At 40.8% G+C, this 21,345-nt stretch overlaps 1 protein-coding gene across 7 annotated transcripts in view; it reads left to right on the top strand.

Moving 5' to 3' along the window:
- Positions 1-21,345, top strand: part of ckap5 (cytoskeleton associated protein 5) — a 42,418-nt gene that overhangs the window by 5,733 nt on the left and 15,340 nt on the right. For 5 of the 7 annotated variants that reach the window (XM_061722169.1, XM_061722167.1, XM_061722166.1 and 2 more), the window contains exons 2-31: positions 33-129; positions 1,758-1,951; positions 2,468-2,674; positions 4,222-4,393; positions 4,481-4,610; positions 4,733-4,833; positions 5,243-5,356; positions 7,189-7,293; positions 7,966-8,055; positions 8,485-8,649; positions 9,902-10,030; positions 10,114-10,278; positions 10,370-10,471; positions 10,631-10,741; positions 10,840-10,932; positions 12,047-12,232; positions 12,328-12,422; positions 13,659-13,842; positions 14,220-14,365; positions 14,760-14,934; positions 15,070-15,183; positions 15,334-15,462; positions 15,578-15,772; positions 15,863-15,989; positions 17,254-17,327; positions 17,657-17,761; positions 18,183-18,305; positions 19,753-19,902; positions 19,987-20,190; positions 21,022-21,157. In XM_061722169.1, the coding sequence (XP_061578153.1) occupies positions 73-129; positions 1,758-1,951; positions 2,468-2,674; positions 4,222-4,393; positions 4,481-4,610; positions 4,733-4,833; positions 5,243-5,356; positions 7,189-7,293; positions 7,966-8,055; positions 8,485-8,649; positions 9,902-10,030; positions 10,114-10,278; positions 10,370-10,471; positions 10,631-10,741; positions 10,840-10,932; positions 12,047-12,232; positions 12,328-12,422; positions 13,659-13,842; positions 14,220-14,365; positions 14,760-14,934; positions 15,070-15,183; positions 15,334-15,462; positions 15,578-15,772; positions 15,863-15,989; positions 17,254-17,327; positions 17,657-17,761; positions 18,183-18,305; positions 19,753-19,902; positions 19,987-20,190; positions 21,022-21,157 (4,078 nt within the window). In that variant the 5' untranslated portion in view covers positions 33-72. The remainder of the gene's footprint in view (positions 1-32; positions 130-1,757; positions 1,952-2,467; positions 2,675-4,221; positions 4,394-4,480; positions 4,611-4,732; positions 4,834-5,242; positions 5,357-7,188; positions 7,294-7,965; positions 8,056-8,484; positions 8,650-9,901; positions 10,031-10,113; positions 10,279-10,369; positions 10,472-10,630; positions 10,742-10,839; positions 10,933-12,046; positions 12,233-12,327; positions 12,423-13,658; positions 13,843-14,219; positions 14,366-14,759; positions 14,935-15,069; positions 15,184-15,333; positions 15,463-15,577; positions 15,773-15,862; positions 15,990-17,253; positions 17,328-17,656; positions 17,762-18,182; positions 18,306-19,752; positions 19,903-19,986; positions 20,191-21,021; positions 21,158-21,345) is intronic. The other 2 variants (XM_061722171.1, XM_061722170.1) reach the window with 1 other exon arrangement.

The following is a 21,345-nucleotide window of genomic DNA, read 5'->3' as shown; positions in this document are numbered from 1 at the left end:
ATAAAGTAACTGTTTTCATGTTGTTTTTCCAGCTGACTAGCTTTGGGGAAGTCCAGCCCCCGACCAGACACCATGGGGGACGATAGCGAGTGGATGAAGCTTCCCATTGACCAGAAATGTGAACATAAGGTAACAAGTTGAATCTAACTTTTCTGTTTAAACAGGACAGCTGTTTTAAAGTTTTCATCTACTGAATCTTTTATTGTGGATTTTTTTTCAATCAAGTACTGTCCCCTTTAGTGGTGGACTGTTCATTTGTGTCTGAGGTTTGGAGACTCTGAGAACTAACGACCTCTTTATATTTAGAGGTGTAGGCATTTCTTGGTTCTAAGATGGATCTTAATAGGATGTTTTTTTATAGTAAAAGTAGTTTTATAGTAACTTCAGTAGGTTAGTTTTTCAGATGCACTGTTTGTTAAAAGCAGTGACGTAAACAAAGATTTACACGTCTGCTTCTGCAGCCTTTATGTGTCTGCATTCTTGCTACTCATGGTAACCCCGCTGTGGTGCGAGACAGCCAACAGTTTCTATAGTTACGCATCAACTCGGTATATTTGGACGTCAGTCTGGGACTTTAAAATGAAACGATGCAGCTGAACTGCACCCTGTTCTCATTAGGGATTAAATCAGTTTCTGCGTGACTGGCTTCCTTCAGACTTGCTTATTATGCTGTCTGTTCCTTGCAAAGGTTTACATTCAGGATTAAACTAATATAGTCTTCTTCGTAGAACCCTGTAATCCATGTCTGATATAGTGGATTACAGATTTATGTTGTGTGGTATCTATATGCATAAACAATTAAACAAAATATATGATACATTTTTGTTGTGCTTAGATTTTCCGTTAAGTAGGTTTCAACCTTCAAAAAATAACATGATGTTTTAGCTGCACATGAAAGGGTGTACCTCTGTGTTTCCCCTGCAATGAGCTGGGTGGGTTCCAGCAGACCCCTGTTACCCCGTAAACACACCTGCAAAGTAGTCCCTTTTTGGTGAAATTTACTGTTTTGAATCAAAATGTCATCCATGTGAAATGTGTGGATTTGAATGATTTAGAGGTGGGTATAATTTTGCATAGACTGGGCTTTCAGAATCTTCAGTATCATCTTCGCAGTAACACATCTATGATGAAACCCAACATGGATGGCATGTGACTCTAGGAACTGTATCTGCCTGTATGTGCCTTTTTTTTATGTCTCCTTTTTCTGACTGCAGGTATGTGTACAGGACTAAGCAAGTGTAGAAAATGAATGAAATGCAGTGCGACATGACTTGCTGTCTAGAAAGCTGTAATTTCTATCAAATTATGCACTGGCAAAAAATGGAAAGGAAAACAAAAAAAAAAACAATGAATTTTTTATTTTTTTTGAGCATGGAAAAAACGATTTTTTTCATGATTGGTTTCATATAAGGTGCATTTTGTATATCTAAAAGTTAACTGAAAAATTTAAAGTCTTCCTTATTAGACTTTGGAGTGTAGATATTTAAGAGTGAAAGTGGAACAAACATTGTAATCAACCGGCTAAACTCTTAACACACCCATCTTTGTAAACCAGCCATCATTAACCAAAACTTTAAATTGTATACTTACTTTATGTTTACCATGGTGAAAATGTTGCATTTTTTTTTAAAGTATTTATTTACTCTAAAGTTTCCAATTTTGCATGAAAGACAAGGCTGTTATGAATATGTATTTATGGAGAGAGGGCAGCACGACTGAGGGTGTTTGATAAGCTTCCTCCCTCCTGTCTTGTGCAGGTGTGGAAAGCCCGTCTGAATGGTTATGAAGAAGCTCTGAAGTTGTTCCAGAGGATAGAAGATGAGAAGAGTCCAGAGTGGGGGAAGTACCTGGGACTGATAAAGAAGTTTGTCACCGACTCCAATGCAGTAGCTCAGCTGAAAGGCCTGGAGGCCGGGTTGGCCTTCATCGAGAATGCCCATGTGGCCGGCAAGTAAGTAGCTTTCTCTTCAAGAGTTACGTCTGCAGGTTCATAAATAAATCTGAGACGGAAGGGAAGGGAAGTGGCTCCACTCTTAAATTATTCAAGGCAAATTTCAGACAAAGGTGGGGTAACAAAATGAGACTACATTGTAACATTTATGTTAAGGTTCAGTCATGGATGAATGCTGCATTTCTGTTGGTTGTTATACCAATATTTTTAACTGGTTTAAGCTGACTGCTGAATGTGATGTAATGTATGAACATAGGGTTTTTATGAGGAGTGGAAGTAACAAATTTAATTATTCTTTTCATAATGACAATAAATGAAAGTAGCAACAGTTTAAACTTTTGATAGAGAGAAACTTCCAACATTATAGCACTTGTGTTCAACATTTATGTTTTTTAGGTGCTGTATTGTATTCTCAAATGTATGTTTCTCCCACTGACGTACAGTATAATTACAAAAATCACTGAACTATGACTGGTTCAGATTCTTTTAGTCATTGTCGTGGACTCTCTCCTGCAGGACCACAGGTGAGGTGGTGTCGGGTGTCGTCACCAAAGTGTTCAACCAGCCCAAGGCTCGAGCGAAAGAGCTGGGCGCAGACATCTGCCTGATGTACATCGAGATAGAGAAAGCTGAAGTGGTTCAGGACGAGCTGCTGAAAGGACTGGACAACAAGAACCCCAAGATCGTAGTGACCTGCCTGGACACGCTCAGGAGGGCTCTGAGGTCAGAACTGAACACACTGATGTTACACACATAACCAGCCACGGGGAGGCTGATTGGAGATCAACGCCAACTACAAAACACAACTAACTGTTCTATTTGTGCACGATAAGTTGGGAATAGCCCCTTTTTTTTTTTTAGGTGTTTTGCATGTGGTGAAGGACCCCAGTTGCTCCCCTCCAGTCATCCAGTCCTGGAAATAATCAAAATAACTTTCAAATGGGCCTCAAAAAATAAATCTTTATGAATTATTTTAAATACTGCAGGGAAGTCAGTAGTTGACAGAGTGGAGGATCTGCCTTTACTTACTTTACCTCAATCATGTGGTTCAGTCTTCAATGTTTCTCACTATGTGATGGAGGTGGATTTACTGAGGATAAGAACTGAGTTAGACCACTCATTTAAATAAGACGAAAGGAAAGAAATAAAGCAGAATCCCTCTGATTTGGCAAATATTAATATCTTTTGTTCCCTGATTTTATTGTCTTTTAATAAAAATTAGATGATAAGGAAAGACAACTATTGATGCCGAACTGGGCTTGTAATGTTTTCTGAAGCAACTTCAGAAATAAAAGTTTTCTACTTAATGTCTTATATAACTTTAATGGAAATGGTTTTTGGTAGTGATGCACTGAAATGAAAATTTGTGACCGAAACCGAAAATAATGAACACTTGGCCGAATACCGAACAATGGTTCTTCGCAGATTTTCATTTATTTTGCCAATTTTTTCACCATTGCATAAATCAAATAAATGTGCAGTGAAATACCCGCCAGTCACAATTTGTCTCACTGTACTTATTGTATTTTTTTTTTTCATTTGCTCCCGTTCAAATCCAATTAATTGGTCGTGGTGGTGCAGGGCTGATCTCCGTAATTTGAAGCCTTGTATAATAATTTTAAAAATCTGGGTTATTTTCTTGGAGGATCTCAAACATATCAGACAGCGATGGTTCTTCACCGCATCGGTAGTACGGGCCCTTTTCTCTGCTGTGCGTCCCATGACCGTCTCCATCACCAAGCGGTTTCCCAAATCCAACTCAGCCTGGATCATTTCTCGTGTCCTCTGCTTTTTCCCCACATCCAAGTATGATCTGACATGCTGACATGTTTGCTGCATTTAACACCACACGCCCCTCACTCCAGCTGTTCGCTGTTTGATTGCGTCATCACACGCCGTTATTAATTGTTCGTTTTTTTCCCCACTTATTCCACCGAACACCAAAAGTGTTTTTTTTTTTTTTTTTTACTATTTTCGGCCAAACAATTTCGGTTACCGAACATTCGGTGCATCACTAGGTTTGGATAAATGTAACTGAAAATTGTACATTTACTTATTGATATTGAAAATAAGATTATTTTTTTTGGTATCAATCAAAAAACCTTCAGCGATACACCGCACCAACTATGTAAATGAACACATTTTTTTCTTCCACAAAAGACATTGGACTACAGAAGTCCCATGTCAATGAATTGCTCTTTATTCCTCAGGAGGTGGAACTCACTTTTTTTTTTTTTCCCCTCTCTCTCCATGTCGTCATGTTCCCACAGTGAGTTTGGCTCTAAAATAGTGACGTTGAAGCCAGTAGTGAAGATATTGCCGAAACAGTTTGAGTCCAGAGAGAAGGCAGTGAGGGATGAAGCCAAGCAGCTCGCTGTGGAAATCTACAAGTGGATCAGAGATGCCCTGAGGCCACCGCTGCAGAGTATTAACTCTGTACAGGTGGGTTTCCCTCAGCATCACACACAGCTATACACAACTCCATCATCAAATCATGCAAACTAAAGTCGCTCCCCTCTATCTTTGCAGCTGAAAGAGCTGGAGGAGGAGTGGGTGAAGCTGCCTCAGGGTCCTCCCAAGCAGAGCAGGTTCTTGCGCTCTCAGCAAGACCTGAAGGCAAAGTTTGAGCAGCAACAAGCACAAGGAGATCAGTCTGACGGTGGGTTTCAGAGTAGACTAGAATTGACTGCTATCTGACATGCTGGGTTTTGTTGTGTTGTTTTTTTTCCCCTCCTTAAATATTATAGAATCATGGCCCCTTCCTGTTTTTTTTTCTTCCAGGAGAGGATGAGGAAGAAGCAGTGGTAGCAGTGGATCCTTATGAGCTGCTGGAGCCTGTGGAGATTCTGTCCAAGATGCCCAAAGACTTCTATGACAAAATTGTAAGTTAAATGCATCAAGTGCAGCCAAATTATTACAAAAAAAAGATGTTTTGGTCCCCAAATGGGCCCATTTATAATTTCTAGGTAATTTTTTCCCACCTTCATTTCCAAAGAAATTTGAATTTCACCATAAAAGGCAACAGAACATTTTCACTTCAGATTAAACGCATTAGGAGCCATTCATAACAGGATTTAACTTTCAGTGAGAGGCGTTAGTTCCCTGAATAACTGAATATTCCCACATGGAAATACTCCAGGGGAGGGATGAGTAATGCAAGTAATTGTTTTTTTTTTTTCTCTGTCTTCCCTTTAAAGCTCCTCTCAAAGAGACAAAATCTGACTAAAAAGGATAGGGAAAAGAAATGCATAGACTGTATGAGTTTATTTCCTCTGCTCTGTCTCCATACAGGAAGCTAAAAAGTGGCAGGAAAGAAAAGAAGCTCTTGAAGCCATTGAAACACTGACCAAGAACCCCAAACTGGAGAACGGAGACTATGGAGACCTCGTCAGAGCCCTGAAGAAGGTAAAAACTTAAAAGCAATGCTCAGATTGCCAGCAAGAATCCATTATGTCAGGATCCAATGATTTCCACACAATTAGATTATACTTGTGGAGAGATGATGCAGACAATGGCTAATGTGTCTATAGTGAGGACGTGTCTTGAAATGAGATTCCTATCAGATTACTTCTGATGCACTGCAGTATATCCAAGCTCTCCCGCTGCACACAAATGAACCCTGGTGATGCCAAATCCAGATATTGCAGATGCTTGCTGCCACTGGAGAGTGATTTCCAGACACCAGAGGAGGAAGTTCTGAACAGGCAAAAGTAGAACAATCTATTATTTGGTTTCTCCTCCGGTCAAGCTACAATTTAAACAGATTTAAATTGGTTTGATGCATTAGGGTCACTGGGGTCGACAGCTGAAGTTTGGAAACATAGCAACAATAAGACACATGATTAAGCTGTCAATTTGATTGGCCGGCACTTGTGTTGCCGCTTGAACTGATACCCGTTCACCACATGCAAAGCCAAGTAAATCGAAGCAACACACCCAGATTCCTTACAGGACATGCAAGACTTGAACCCATCCCTTTCTGTACCTGCTGGATCTTTATCCATCTGTCAGACTTCATCCTGTTCAACATAAATAGTCGGCCTGTAGTGATGCGTCAATGACGTCATATTTTATCGTTGATGCATCGCCACGCACACATGGGTCACATAAAACAATAATGGAGATCAAAACTGCGACATCCTCACAACGTGCCCAACAAAGACCTGCAAAACGCCCCCCAAAACAGCCCTAAATCATCAAAAGCATCGGAATACTTTAAATTTAGTCCCAAATGCCTTTTGGAATTGGCATACCAGACCAGCACAACAGCAATGTTGGAGCATCTGAAGCGGAGGCACCTTGTCTCCCCTTGTCTCCCCTTGTCTCTCGCGGACGGGATAATTGAAATATTGCAAAATAATTGCAAAAAAACGAACGTCACATGATCAAATTATGGTATGCACCAGCTCCTACATTTGATGTTTTCTGGTCATAACTCTGTTTACCGGCTTAAAAGAAAACAACGTTTTTTCATCGGTTAGCAGAAGCTAAAGTGCCACCAGAAAATCATTCCTACCAATAACAACTTTTTTTTTTTTTTTTTTTTTTTTTTTAGTTCCATCCGCCATAGAAAGGTTCCTTTCGTGATTAGACTTTTATGTAATTTAGTGTGAAACAGTGCCCTGTTTTATCCAAATGTTATTTTTAATGTGTTATTTTGAACACATTTGAATAAGTGCAATGCATAATATTGTGCACAGCACACTGTTTTTGCATTGCACTGCATTTAAAAAAAAAAAAAAAAAAAAAAATCTTATGTAATTTTTAACAGGAGAGATTGTTGTTGGTCTGTAAGAGTAAACGGGCTTGCCTTTTTCTTTTGTATAATTTTATTCTATATTTTTATTTTGCTGTGCAAAACTGTTGTTTAATAAACTATATTATGTTTTTTTTATATTTATGTGATGCATTATGGTTTTTGTTGATCTAACAGAAAAATAATCGTCTAATTACTCGTTGGATTAGTTGACTAATTGATAAAATAATTACCTGATTAATCTTTAAAAAAATAATCGTTTACCCCCAGCCCTAATAAATAGAAATGACTTTGTTAAGGTGTAAAATGTTTAGCTGCGAGTCTTGCCTCTGATTAGAACAAATGCATTTCAGTTTGCAGTTCCTGGCATCAGAGTGAGTTATTTGACCTTGATCAGTCTTATGCTTTTGTTTAGGAAGTTTGTTGTAATGTTTCATCATGGAGTTGGTTTGTTCTCACAGCTGTCCCGCTTGTGTTGCAGGTTGTTGGGAAAGATGCCAACGTGATGCTGGTGACGCTGGCGGCCAAATGCCTGGCTGCGCTGGCCTCTGGCCTCAGGAAGAAGTTTGGAACATATGCAGGACAAGTAAGATGATGAAACTTGATTTACTGTGTAAAAGCAAGAGAATTTAATGTTACTGCTGAGTGGTGGTAATTGATAGACTTATATAATTTAAATCATTATTTAAACTATTAGTTTAATACAACAGACATTACCAATTACAACTTTGTTTTGGACACAGCTTTGTTTGTAATTTTCAAGTGTCAATTAGGCACCTCTGTTGTTCAATTTCCATAATTTCATTCCAAAAAGTAAAACATTCATAGATTCAGGGCCCACAATTTAAATGATTTCAAACATTTGTTTATTTTTACATAATTTGGGCTTCCAGCTCATAAAACCCATGACAACTCTCAATAGCTTTAAGTCAAAGTTGAAAACCTTTTTATTTACTGCTGCATTTCAATAATCTCCCACAATGCACTGTAACCTTTTATTTATTGCATCTCATATGTTTTAATTATTTTTAACTTTTGTCCGTTTTTATTTTCTGCTTTTAAACCCTTTTACTTTTTCCTGCTTTTTTTTCTTCTCAAAGACATTTTTATATTTAGCACTTTGAATTGACTTGTACATGAAATGTGCTGTACACAAACACTTGCCTTTTCATCTGTTATGTTTGGATAGAATAGTTAGTGTTTGGTCAGGACAAAAGCAGGAATCAGACCAGCAGTAACTAACCTTTGTGTTTCCTAGGTGGTTCCCACCATTCTGGAGAAGTTCAAGGAAAAGAAGGTTCAGGTTGTCCAGGCTCTGCAAGAGGCCATTGATGCAATCTTCCTCACGGTAAGTTCAGTTTTTATCGATGATTCTTTTGTGACTTTGCTTTGCTATACAATACCATTTTTATGTGGCAGCAAATAAAGAAACACTTCCATGTACAAATTGAATAGCAGGTCGTTTTTGTTGAATCAGCCACTGAGCTGCTGTAGTAAGTGAATAATTTGTTACGTTACAACATCTTTGGTCTTTCCATCTCTGAGGTTCCTTTTTTAAAAACAGCCTTCAGCTGAAAATCTGCTGCTCTTGTAAATATGCACTTTTACGCCAGATGCATTCATTGTTTTTCCTGCATTCAGTTGCCTATTGTGTCAAATGTACCAACGGTTCCTGACCTGATAGTGACTGATATTTATCAAAGGGCAACAGAATTGAAGTGGGATTATAAATATATTTTATAAACTTTGAAATCATGTCTATTTTCTCTTTGTCCAGACAACTTTCCAGAACCTGTCGGAGGACGTGCTGGGTGTGATGGACAACAAGAACCCGTCCATCAAGCAGCAAGCCTCTCTGTTTCTGGCCCGCTCCTTCAGACACTGCACACAGGCCACGCTGCCCAAGAGTGTCCTCAAGCCTTTCTGTGCTGCTCTCATCAAGGTACACACGACACTGTAGTAATGTTCCCTCTGGTAATACTAGCAGATGGGAAAAGTAAGTTGGTACCACTGCCAGTGAGTGATCAGTGTGCTTGAACTTGTTGCTTGGCGTCAACAGTGTTGGGACTAACGCGTTACAGTAACGCCGTTAGTTTTGCGGTAACTAATACTCTAACGCAGTGATTCCCAACCTGTGAGGTACTGCAAGTGGGCCGCCAAATAATTTCCAAAAAAGTATATTTTTTTGGAGGGGGAATATAATTATATAGAAATATACAGAATAATGTTTTAAATGTTAAAACTAAGTTATGTATAAAATGATATTAAAAATGTTAAAATATTATTTTCATTATTTTGTTTTGTTTTCCTTCAAGTATTAGACATGTGACAAGCAAATGAGCGATAGGAACTTTTTTTTGTTATCGGTCGGACCACTTTGCAGCGGGACTGCATTGCACTTGACTTATTTATGTTTGATGCTGATACCTGAAACTGGAGTATAAAGATGGATAGCTGGCTAGCAAAACATTTTTTTTCCCCACACGCAGAGACCGGAGGAAATGTAGTGTGTGTGTTCAAAAACATAACGGTCATGGCGAGACAAAAGAAGGCGAGTTTGGCAACGTGGAGATATTGTCATTACAGTAATCCCTGGTTTTTCGCAGGGGTTACGTTCCAAAAAGAACCCGTGAAATTATTTTTACAATTATTATAGAAGGCTTCAAATTGCAGAGATCAGCACCGCCTCGCACTTATTTCACTTCTAACAGCGTGGCTGCATCCCGACTCTGTAGCGTCTTTTTCTCCGAAAGCCACGGTGCAGGTGTGTTTTTTCGGGAGAAGAAAATAGTTATGGGTCGTCATTGTCCCTCTTTTTTTCTTCTGGGCAAAAAGATTCTTATAAACCGACATGCCACCATGGATTATATCTGAGACTGTAATGAACGATTCATCAAAGGCTCCTGTTCTTCAGCTGCTGCTGAAGCTCATTGGCCGTTCTCAGCTTGTTGCTAAGCAACCAACGTTATTGACACAGGAAGATGAGAAGCGGGGAGACTGTTAAGAATGCAGAACACGATGCACAATGCAAATCCATACAGTACCTGCTGAAATTAAGGCTAGAGGGGCATGAATGGGAGCATTTTAATTAATGTTTTAATTTAAAGTAACTAAAAAGATACTTTTCATAGTAACGCATTACAGTAATGCACAGTATCATTCATGCCACCCTGTCTTCCTCTTTCACGTTTCAGCAAGTGAATGACTCGGCCCCAGAGGTCCGTGACGCCGCCTTTGAAGCTCTGGGGACGGCCATGAAGGTTGTGGGAGAGAAAGCTGTGAACCCCTTTCTGACTGACTTGGACAAACTCAAGCTGGACAAAGTGAGGATCACGAGTAGATGGAAGGAGGAAAGTTCCTATTCTTGTTGTTGTGGTCCACTTACAAGGTTTTTCCCTTGTAATAGATTAAAGAGAGTGCAGATAAAGTAGAGCTTCCTGGAGGGAAGAAAGGTGCGGGTGGAGGAGGAGCAGTGGAAAAGAAACCTGCAGCAAAGGCCCCTCCACGTGCTGAAGCCCCCTCCAAATCATCCGGCCCACCTAAGAAGACTCAAACTGCTGGAGCCAGCAAGGTAAGCCCATCCTGAAAACAGTCCAAAGACTAATACTTGGTCCTGGTGGTTGTACAGATTTGACTTAAACCATTTTGCATGTTTACGGCAGATATCAGGAGGTCCACCTAAAAAAGGGAAAGCACCATCTGCAGCTGGAGGGAAAACAAAGAAGACCTCAGACAATAAAGAGGTTATAGAGACTGAACTGGCGGTGAGTTTTCAAAATAAAACAATCTGTCCAGAGTTGTGACAGAAATGAGCTGTTCAGAGGACTTTTGTTAAAAAGAGTCAAAAGATTGTTTCAGAAGTCGGCAGGAGAAAGGAGATATGACAGTGATTTGAGTGCCATTAACGACTGTTGTCTCATCAGGTTGAGGTGTGTGAGGATCAGGCAGCAGGCGTGCTTCCTGCCTCCTGTCTGCAGCAGCTAGACTCGGGCAACTGGAAGGAGAGACTGGCTAGTATGGAGGAGTTTCAGAGGGTAAAGATGTTTTGCAATCATCTAAAAGGCTGTCAGGTAGCTGCCTGTCAAAGAGTATCTTTGGTCATGTTTCCGTCTGAATGAATCTGTCCTTGTAGGCTGTGGAGACCATGGATAAAGTGGTGATGCCCTGCCAGGCGTTGGTTAAGATGTTGGCCAAGAAACCAGGCTGGAAGGAGACAAACTTCCAGGTAACTATTTCTTCTCAGCTCATGTTACTACAACCTTAACCTCCAGAAAACTCTGTTCTGATTGAGGGTGATGAATTATTTTCTTTCTCGCACAAATGATGCAAGTTTCTTTGTCCATTATCCAGAGGATTCTAAGCGTTTCTAAACCATATTTTTGGTGAAATTAAGTAGAACTAACCTGCCCTGACTGTTTTACTAATTTTGCTCATTGTTGGAAAGAGAACTTTTTTAAAAATCAAAGTCACAATTGGATGTAGACATCCACTCATCCACAGCCACACTTTTTATACCTGTGATGTATTATATTAAACAGATTTTGCACATTAATCAGCTTGAATGCACATTGTAAAGGTGAAGTTACAGCTGTTATGTGTGCAGTGTAGGGCTGGGTATCGATTCAAATGTCAAGATTCGATTCCGATTCTTAATATTCAGAATCTATTATCATGATTCGATTCGATCCGATTTGATATTGATTTGGCTTAGTGTTATTTAAAATGTTTTTTGAGCTGTTGCCTGAATTATATGACTGTAAAATAACTAGTGAAATAATAATTTCACAATAATTATTGTGAAATAACTAAGAAATAAATAACTCAAACAGGCCTTTCAATATCCATTTAAAGTGCAAAAAAGAAAGAAATTGCAAGAGTTCATGCAGTAAACAAATCATTTTAGCTTGTCTAATTTATTCTGTCACCACGCACACATATTGCCATGAAGCACCTGGCATTTTTCAGAAGTGAAAAACTGTGTGTCCGACTACTGGGATTAAAGTTCACCTGGCGAAAATGACGGAAAAAAAAATCGAAAAAAAAAATCGATCTTTAGACATAAGAATCGATTTTTAGAAATTAATATGAGAATCGATTTAGAATCGGAAAATCGATTTTTTTTCAACACAGGCCTAATGCAGTGGTCAGTAAACAACTGTAGGTACTGAATTCATTAATAATTTATTTATTCATGAAGTTATTCATGAATGTAGATTATGCATTTGCCTGACTCGTACAGAGGAAGTGGAAATTATGTGCACATATTTTTCTTTCTCAACAATGGCGTATCCTTGTGGGTGATGTGATGAACAGTCATTTAAGTCATTTCTCTTGTGCAGGTGATGCAGATGAAGCTGCACATCGTGGCTCTCGTCGCTCAGAGAGGAACCTTCTCTAAGACGTCGGCCTCTGTGGTCCTGGATGGCTTGGTAGATAAGATCGGAGATGTCAAGTGTGGGGGAAATGCCAAAGAAGCACTGACTGCGATTGGAGAGGCCTGCTCACTGCCGTGGACAGCCGAGCAGGTCTGAACCCACTTTTATGGATGTTTGCATCGACTATAGTGAACGTAGAGAGGAGTGTACAGCAATAAAACATTTTAAATCTGTTTTTACCTCAGGTTGTGTCCATGGCATTCGCACAGAAGAACCCCAAAAACCAGGCAGAGACGCTGAATTGGCTGGCAAATGCCATGAAGGAATTTGGCTTCGCTGGGTAAGTTCTAGTGTTTGTTTTGGTTTATAAGTATTAGGGGTGTAACAATATATCGTGCCACAAAATTTTGCGATACAAAAACGTCACGATACGTGTCGTGGAGGTGACAAACTGTATTGCGATATTGGGTTATTAATATTAATCTATTGTGTTGACTAGTAACGAGCAGTGTATTGGTGCCGTCCGCGCCTCGACCCGCGGACCAAAATCTTACAACGCTCAGAAGAAACTAGTACCGTTTTGGTCCCGATCACGGGATTCTTGCAGGATTTTGAGCTCTGAACTTTTACTGATGTAAGGCTGGTGTAGAGTTAAGTCTTACCTTATTAAATTAAACCTTTTTGGGGTCGTGAGTAGGATAAACAAGGGGACAACTTCTGCTGAGCTCCAGTGTACTTTAATGTCCCTCAACAGTGTAGGATTTTAGAGCATCAACACAGCAACTAGTGCCGTACTGTGGCGTATCACTCCGCCCAATCTAAAACAGACTAATCACTACAGATAAACTGACTAGTGTCATTATAGTCCCTGATTTACATCAGAATATATTTATAAAATAATGAACCCTGAATTACTAAAATAACCTTCTTAACAAAAATAAATCTCCTCTTACACTTATAAGGTGAGCATTAATCAATCTTTTTTATCATGTAAAATTGTATGTATTCATTTACTTTTAATTATTTATTTAATTTTAGTTGTTAAATTTGTGGAAAACAAAAAAGTCAAATCATACATGAGAGAAACTATTCAGTTTGTGGCAAAATATTTTATTGTATGAAACTGAAGATCATAATGCAAACCTGACATTTACTTTTAGTTCAGTTTGTGGAAAATGGTTGGCCTGGCTTTCTCTTTAAAACTTAAACAGTTATAAAGCATTACAAACTGTAACAATAGGGCAAACGCACAGCATTGTTTTGTATTTTGTGTCTTTCAAATAAAAGACCATTTTTTTCCAGTCATATGTTCCTCATTCAAGGTTGTTAAAAAAATACTGCTATAATATCGTATCGTTATCGTGACCTCAATACCGTGTATCGTGAGATTAGTGTATCGTTACACCCCTAATAAATATACTGTATGTTCTCAAGGCAATTATTTACATTGTTGTCTAAGAATACTTGTGGCAGCAGTTACCCACCAGGGGGCGCTGCATTCATGTGTTTTGGCTTAAACCGCCAAATGATACAGCACCTTTTCAAGATGACTAACATTTCATTCTCCGCTCTCTAGTATCAATGTGAAGGGATTCATCAACAACGTGAAGACTGCTCTGGGAGCAACCAACCCAGCTGTGCGGACGGCGGCCATCACCCTCCTGGGAGTGATGTACCTCTACATGGGAGCGCCGCTGCGCATGTTCTTTGAAGACGAGAAGCCTGCGCTCCTCGCGCAGATAGATGCAGAGTTTGAGAAGGTGCAGATGGAACATCAGGATGCAAAACATTTAGTCTTGGGTGTTTTGTAGTAAAGTGCAATAGACTCTAGGGAGTTCCCAGTTTGCATATTTTTGCTTCAGTCATTTGATTTTGAGTATCTGCTAATGTGAGTCCAGATCAGACACTTTTGAAATCCACAAAAAAAGAATTAAAAAAGCAGCTGTGCACCCCACAGATTCCCAAGTTGCAAACAATAGAAGCTGTATCACTGCATTCACTGTCCAATATTTTTTGGAAATCACATGACAGGTCACCATTTCAGATCATGCGATTGGCTACTAGGACTTCACTGGTAGATGCAGAACTTCACATGAAGTTCTAATTTGTGAGACTAAATGTTTGTATTTCTTCACAGATGCAGGGTCAGTCGCCTCCAGCTCCCATCAGATCCATTAGGAAAGCGGGAGCAGAGGAAGAGGGCGATGACGGGGAAGTGCAGGATGAAGATGCAGGAGGGGCCGGGCTGGACGTCATGGACCTGCTGCCTCGGACAGACATCAGGTAACGCAACGCTATTTTAAATATGTGTAAACTACGGTGTAACTATCCCAAAGGCTACACAGCTTCCAAACTTCATACATTTGAATCACATTTTTATTCACATCTGATGCAGTTTTGGTTTCTTACATTTCCATAATTGATATTTCTGGTGAAAATCTTTATTGATTGCTATTTAATGGTAAAACGTGTATTAAACAATACCAGTGGTTTCAGGTTTACATTTGTCTAACAGAAATTTAGGAATGAAGCTGTAAATAAGAATAAAGGATAAATCTTAATGCTTTTTATGGATAATTGTCCCCTTTTTTTTTTTTTTTTTTTTAAATAATCCCATTTGATCAATAATCCTGTTTGATAAAGGGCTTTTGAAATATTCCTCCTTTTTGTTTCTAAGTGACAAGATCACATCTGACCTGGTGTCTAAAGTTGAGGACAAAAACTGGAAGATCAGGAAGGAGGGTCTGGAAGAGATTGCAGGAATCATCTCGGAGGCCAAGTTCATCACAGCCAACATCGGGGAGCTGCCGTTGGCCCTGAAAGGACGACTCGGTGACTCCAATAAGATCCTGGTAAGATGGTGGCCCTGCTCCAATCTGTGTTAGTTAATTGGGATTGAATACTACGTGTAAAGATGGAACAAAGACATTTGCATTAAAGACTACCTTTATAATGACACGAACAACGATTTTGTTTGCGTCTCTCAGGTGCAGCAGACTCTGAATATTTTGCAGCAGCTGGCGACAGCAATGGGACCTGGACTCAAGCAGCATGTCAAAGCTTTGGGAATCTCCATTATCACTGTCCTGGGAGACAGCAAGGTACTTGCATACCTGTAGAGTTTCAGTTTTTTTGCAAAAACATGATAATTCACCAAGGCACCATACCAGAGATGATGCTGTGCAAAAAAACATTAAAAAGATGTACATGTGAACTTGTTTGTGATGATAGATGTCTCTCTTTCTCTGCAGGTGAATGTGCGGACGGCTGCCATGACAACCCTGCAGGCCTGGGTAGAGCACACTGGGATGAAGGACTGGCTGGAGGGAGAAGACCTGTCTGATGAGCTGAAGAGGGAGAATCCCTTCCTACGGCAAGAGGTGCACAGACACTTTGTTTCTTTTCAGGATTAAAGTGTTTCCTTTGGGAAGCATTAACTGAAATGTCATGTCTCTGAGATGAAGCCTAGAGACTGACCGAGTCTTCCCCCCGCAGGTGCTGGGCTGGTTGGCGGAGAAGCTGCCCACTCTCAGGACGGTCCCCGGAGACCTGATGCTGTGCATCCCTCAGCTCTACGGGTGTCTGGAGGACCGAAACGGCGACGTGAGGAAGAAGGCTCAGGATGCTTTGCCAGCCTTCATGATGCATCTGACCTACGAAAAGATGAACAAGGCTACGGGCAAACTCAAAGTACAGAACTAACAATGTTACCAGCCAGCAAATGTTTTCCAGTGACTGACGACAGATAGTTCATGGCTTCTTGTCCTCCACTCCCTCCAGCCCGCCTCCAAGGATCAGGTCGTAACCATGCTGGAAAAAGCCAGAGCAGTGATGCCGGCTAAGCCTGCGGCTCCAGCCAAGAACGGAGGAGGAAAAGGATCTGCAGAGGCCAGTAGAGCTGCTTCAGGTGCGTTTCTGTTCACCGTGAAATTTAGATGACGAATTACAACTATACCTAAACAGACCAGACGTTGCATTCTGATCAGTCAACTTTCAGATGTTCCTAAAATTGGTTTGATTGTGTAAAGACTCTGAGTCAGCATTTGTCCATTTGTTATACGGTACAAAAATGTTTGTAACTAATCCTTAAAGCCCTGGATGATGTATGTCACTGCTTGGTCCCACCACAAACATCTTCTCCAGGGTTTGATATTAGACTTAGTTCTTTACTGGTATTGGACATTCTGCATTTATAGAATTAATTAATGAAAACTTTCAGCATTTTGTTGAAGTAAAAACATGAAACTTTAGATTTTGTCTGAATGTTGGCAGGTAACACAACTGCAAATGTTGCTTTACATATAGAAACACAATGCCATAAAACTTTAGTAGTCAAGTTGACCTGCAAAGTGACTTGTTCACTCCAACCCATGTCATTAAAACTGGAAAAAAAATGTCTGTCTGATCACACCATCTCCACTCAATAAGTTCAATAAACTGCACAACTGAGTCACTTAGAAAATCTACAGGTAGTAAAAATGAATTAAATATCTATAAAGATAAGTTAGGAGGTGGTATAAAAACATTTTTTTTTGCAGAAATATGACATTGCTGAACCAAGAGAATACCTAGTATTTGGTGCTTCATTGTAATAACCTGTAAACTTTAGGTCACTCATGTAAACCTGGTTCTGAGAGCAGCATGAGTGAGATGTCTCACTATGAGATAAATGCTTCTGAGGAATACGTGCGGGGCGTATCTCTCACAGTGAGACATCGAAACAAGTATTTGACTGAGAACTGGTGTATTGAAAGAACAATGAGAGGGGCCGACCCGTATTATCTGACCGATGATTTGAATCGGTAAGACCTGACTCCACCCCATTAATGCACGTGTTAATTATTCCATACCTCGACAGGCATCACTGTTGTATGATGGTGCGTTCATTTAATGTCATGAAAATGAGACTGGTCTTGTATAAGGACTCGCCCTTCTGTTTCGATCCCTCACCCCACCCTATGTGGAAACGTCTTTAACCTCCACATGCACCCATATGTTAATTGGATTGTGATTTGTAGAAGCAAAAGGCTGTGTGCATATACATACATAGATTCACACATTTGTGTGTGTGTGTTTGTTTGAACACTCTTTTTAGGAACTAGACATTATTGATCATTTACTGTCTGCAGATTCACACTCCGTTGTTAATTTGTCCGTCTGTCCGTCTGCAGCTGCCAGTGAGGACGTACCTGACAGCAAACCTGAGGTGAAGAAGATCCGAGGAGGAGGAGGTGCTGCTAAGAAGGTATCCACTCATGTTTTTTCTTTGTGTGTGTTCAGTTATAAACGGAGAGACTCGGGAATGTAATTAATTTGGGGTAAAAAAACCAGTCTGACAACTCTGCCTTGTATAAATGTAGATTTTACAGACTTGTATTTACAGTCACACATTCACCATCCGTTTTTGTCCTGCTGTTTTGTGCCTTTATCTGGCGTTTTATATTTGTTTTGTTTTTTTTTTTCATGAGCATGAGTTTCAGTCACCTCACAACCATGAATTCTGAATATGATTTGATGTTTTTTGTTTATTTTTATTTCACTTTTTATTTTTATTTTTTTAACTCATCCATCCAGCATCCCTCCCCTTCTGAAGAATCTCCCCCTCCCTCCAAGGACAAGGACTGTAATGGTAGTAAAAAGCCCCCCGGCAAAGGGAAGGCTGCAGCTGCCGGTCAACAGGTAGATCTAACAGGAGTCCTCGTGGGGAAATCCCGTCCCACTTCACACCATCTTAACAGCGGGCGGAGTTTTTCAATGGACACTTGACAGATGTTAACCTCTGTGCAGCTTTGTCTCGGTCTATCCCCGCATGTCTCTAATCACTAACGATACCTCTTGGTGTTCAGTCACAGTTGTGCACACAAAGCTGAAACGTAAACTGATGTGAGATGGAAATGAAGCAGGGGTGGAGATGATGTCGTTCTGTCTTCACCATCTGCTTTAACTTGCACCGAGATCCTTTCAGCATAACTTCTCCTTTTGTCTTTCGTCTATAGTCACCCTTTTCTCCAAGTCACTGACCTTTATCAAAACAGATTAATATCTCTCTAGGCAACACTCGTGTTGCTTCTTGCTGTAATGTGGCTTCCATCTCTTTCAGGGTCCAGCTGGCAAGAAGCCTGCAGGAAAAGCCCCGAAAGATGAGGAAGATAGAACCGGACCCATCTTCACCTTCATCCCCAACGCCAAGGAACAGAGGATCAAAGAGGAGAAGCAGCTGAAGGTATCTGATGGCCGACAAAACATCTTTGACAGTTTGTTGAGCCAGAATTTAACTGGAGGAGACTCGGTTTGGCCTCTATAGAGCCTCATGAAATATTTTCACCTCAGTGAACTGCTTAAAAATCAAGGTTCCCATCTGCCCTGGGAAAACCTGGAAAATGAGAAAAAAAGGTCAAATGTCTCAGAATGGTTAAGTTTTCCTGGAAAATGATTCTCCCCCTGCCTTGTTAGTGAATGTTAATGGGTTAAAAGTTCTGCGTATGTACATCTGTCGTCACCTAATCAGGGCAACATTAAGGCTGCGCCATGGAGGAGAAGGCCCAGCACTTCTCTGCTTATAGCTGGCGCAGCACCCCACGTGATGCCACCAGTCAATCAAGTTTCCTCTTCTGCTTAGAGCGGTACTCCAACCCAGTGCTTCCAGTTGACTGGAGCTAGATTAAGTGACTTTTCAGGTGTTAAGGACTAAACGCTAATGGCACTTTTCCACTAGTACTCGGCTCGACTCAACTCGGCCTGGTTTCTTTTCAATTACAATTCAGCTGGAGCAGAAGTGGGCGGGGTTGGAGTGAAGCTGCTGTGACGTTTGATTGTGTGATCTAAACGAAGAAGACAACAACACTAAAGATGTAGAACATGGAGTAGATTATATATGTGCTGCTGGGTCTGTGGCTTGTGTTCGATATCAAAAATGAGACTGAGAGAAGCTTCAAGCGGCAACGGTTTTTAATTGTTTTAGTTCGTCTCGGCGCTGCTGAAAAGTCCGTTGGTAGCAGCTATGAAGTGACAGAGCTCTTGGTGGATCTGGTTGTTCCTTATCGCCCGTCTAGATCCTTTTTTAATTCTCTCCTCAGACACCAGGTTTATGAACATCTGCACCTCAGAGTTGGATCATGAAACAGACTTTTGTGCTGCCATTGCCTGTCAAATAAAATTAACGAGAAGCTGCCGACGTCTGACGGTCCCGCCCCCTGACCAATCGGTGGCGTGTAATGTAATGATGTCAGATGCAGCCCGACTCAGCTGCTTAGAACCTCGGCAGAATAGATACAGAAAAAGTATCTACTCGACTGCCTCAACCCCTAGTGGAAAAGAGCCAAACCGAGTCAAGTTGGGCTGAGTAGGTACTAGTGGAAAAGCGCCATTAGAGACAAAACTAGCATCTGAAAGTTGAAAAGTGTTAGTATTGCAAATAGTTGATGCTGCTGAAGAAACCTACTTTTAAACCCTCATCTCATTCATTTTCTTAAAGCTGTGCAGAGATGAGCTTCTCTAGAGCATCTAACATAAATGACAGTTCAGGTATCGGTCAAATTGTGACTAAGTATAAACGGCTTCCAGTTTGGTTTGAGAGTACTTTTTAGTGTGAAGTTGTTAAAGTGACTTGAGCTGGTTGCACCAGATGCTGATGCATCGTTGACCATAATGTGATGGAATATTTGTTACAGATCCTGAAGTGGAACTTCATCACTCCTCGAGATGAATATGTGGAGCAGCTGAAAACTCAGATGTCCACCTGCTTTGCAAAGTGGCTGCAGGATGAGCTGTTTCACATGGACTTCCAGAGACACGTAAAGGCCATCGGTGTCATGATGGAGGTACCGGGCAATTCTTTCTCTGCAAATGTGTTTGTTTCATGCTTTTAGTCTGGTTTCAGTAACGAGTTTGTGTGTGTTTAACAGAGGCTGGAGAGCGAGAGTGAAGCTACCATCGGCTGTCTGGACTTGATCTTGAAGTGGTTCACCCTGCGGTTCTTTGACACCAACACCACTGTCCTGATGAAGGTGCTGGAGTACCTGAAGCTTCTGTTCAGCATGCTGCACCGGGAGGACTACCACCTGACGGAGTACGAGTCCAACTCCTTCGTCCCCTACCTCATACTCAAGGTATGAACATGATCCTCTGCCACTCCTAAGCTAGTTTTTTTTCTTTCTTTTTAATCATCATTTGCTCAGTGTTTTTAGGGCTCGAGCACTTACAGTTTGAAGGCTCTATTGTATATGTAGGAATTTTTTTCCTTCTTTTTATTTTTCCGACAAATAGAGGGCCTTTTTTCCCCCTAAACGTGCCCCAAAAGTCACCAAATTTTGCACCAAGCCAGGCCTGGCGATAAATTAGATATTTCATGGTTTGCATTAATGGGCGTGGCCTAACGTCTCAACAGCGCCCCCTAGAAAACTTTGTGCCTCAAGCCCCACGATACGGTTTGACGTACATGCACGAAAATCGGTACACACCTGTATCATGTCACAACTTAAAGAAAAATCACTTGGCGCCATGGCCGAAACCAAACAGGAAGTCGGCCATTTTGAAATAATTGTGTAATTTTGGCAAAATTTATGCCATTCCTTCGGCAGTTAATACGGCCCGAACCATAACGTGCACCCAGGTGTGTTATACATCAAAATGTGCGTCTCCATCCTGCGACTATGGGCATTACTTTTCTCAGTCAAAAGTGTTACCGTGGCGATGATAGACGCCAATAAGCGCACCCACCCTTCATCTGATTTGTCGATATCTGATAGTTCCTACTTTCTGCCATAACTTTTGAATGGTTTGATATAGAGAGTCGTGGGTGGTGTCATCCACTAAAAGTCCAGGCCTGAAGAATCTACATGCAAGTCATACAAGCTTCCACTGCAGCCTGAACATGCCCGTTCATCGCTGCTTGCAGCTTTAAATTCTATTTGTTTATCCCTCCTTCCTCTTCTTTTCAGGTGGGGGAATCAAAGGATGTCGTCCGCAAAGATGTTCGGGCAATCCTGACCATGCTGTGCAAAGTTTACCCAGCATCAAAGGTCTTTCCTTTCCTCATGGACGGAACAAAGTCCAAGAACTCCAAGCAGAGGGCTGGTAAGTGTCTGCAGGCCTCCCAAGCTGAATCCTACTTCCCACGATACCTGAAGACATTTTAGAGATGTGCCTGTGCATAGTTCCTGACGTTGGTATCCAGCTACATCTGCAGCTAGTATTGTGATTTCTCTGGAAACCTCACACAGCAATAGCAGTGCATCTCCAGAGGAGACATTTGCTGGTTGATT

Source organism: Cololabis saira, chromosome 5 (genome assembly GCF_033807715.1).
Source record: "Cololabis saira isolate AMF1-May2022 chromosome 5, fColSai1.1, whole genome shotgun sequence".
NCBI classification, from domain to species: Eukaryota; Metazoa; Chordata; class Actinopteri; order Beloniformes; family Belonidae; genus Cololabis; species Cololabis saira.
The sequence above is the reverse complement of the archived record's forward strand: the minus strand, read 5'-3'. Positions and strand labels throughout refer to the sequence as shown.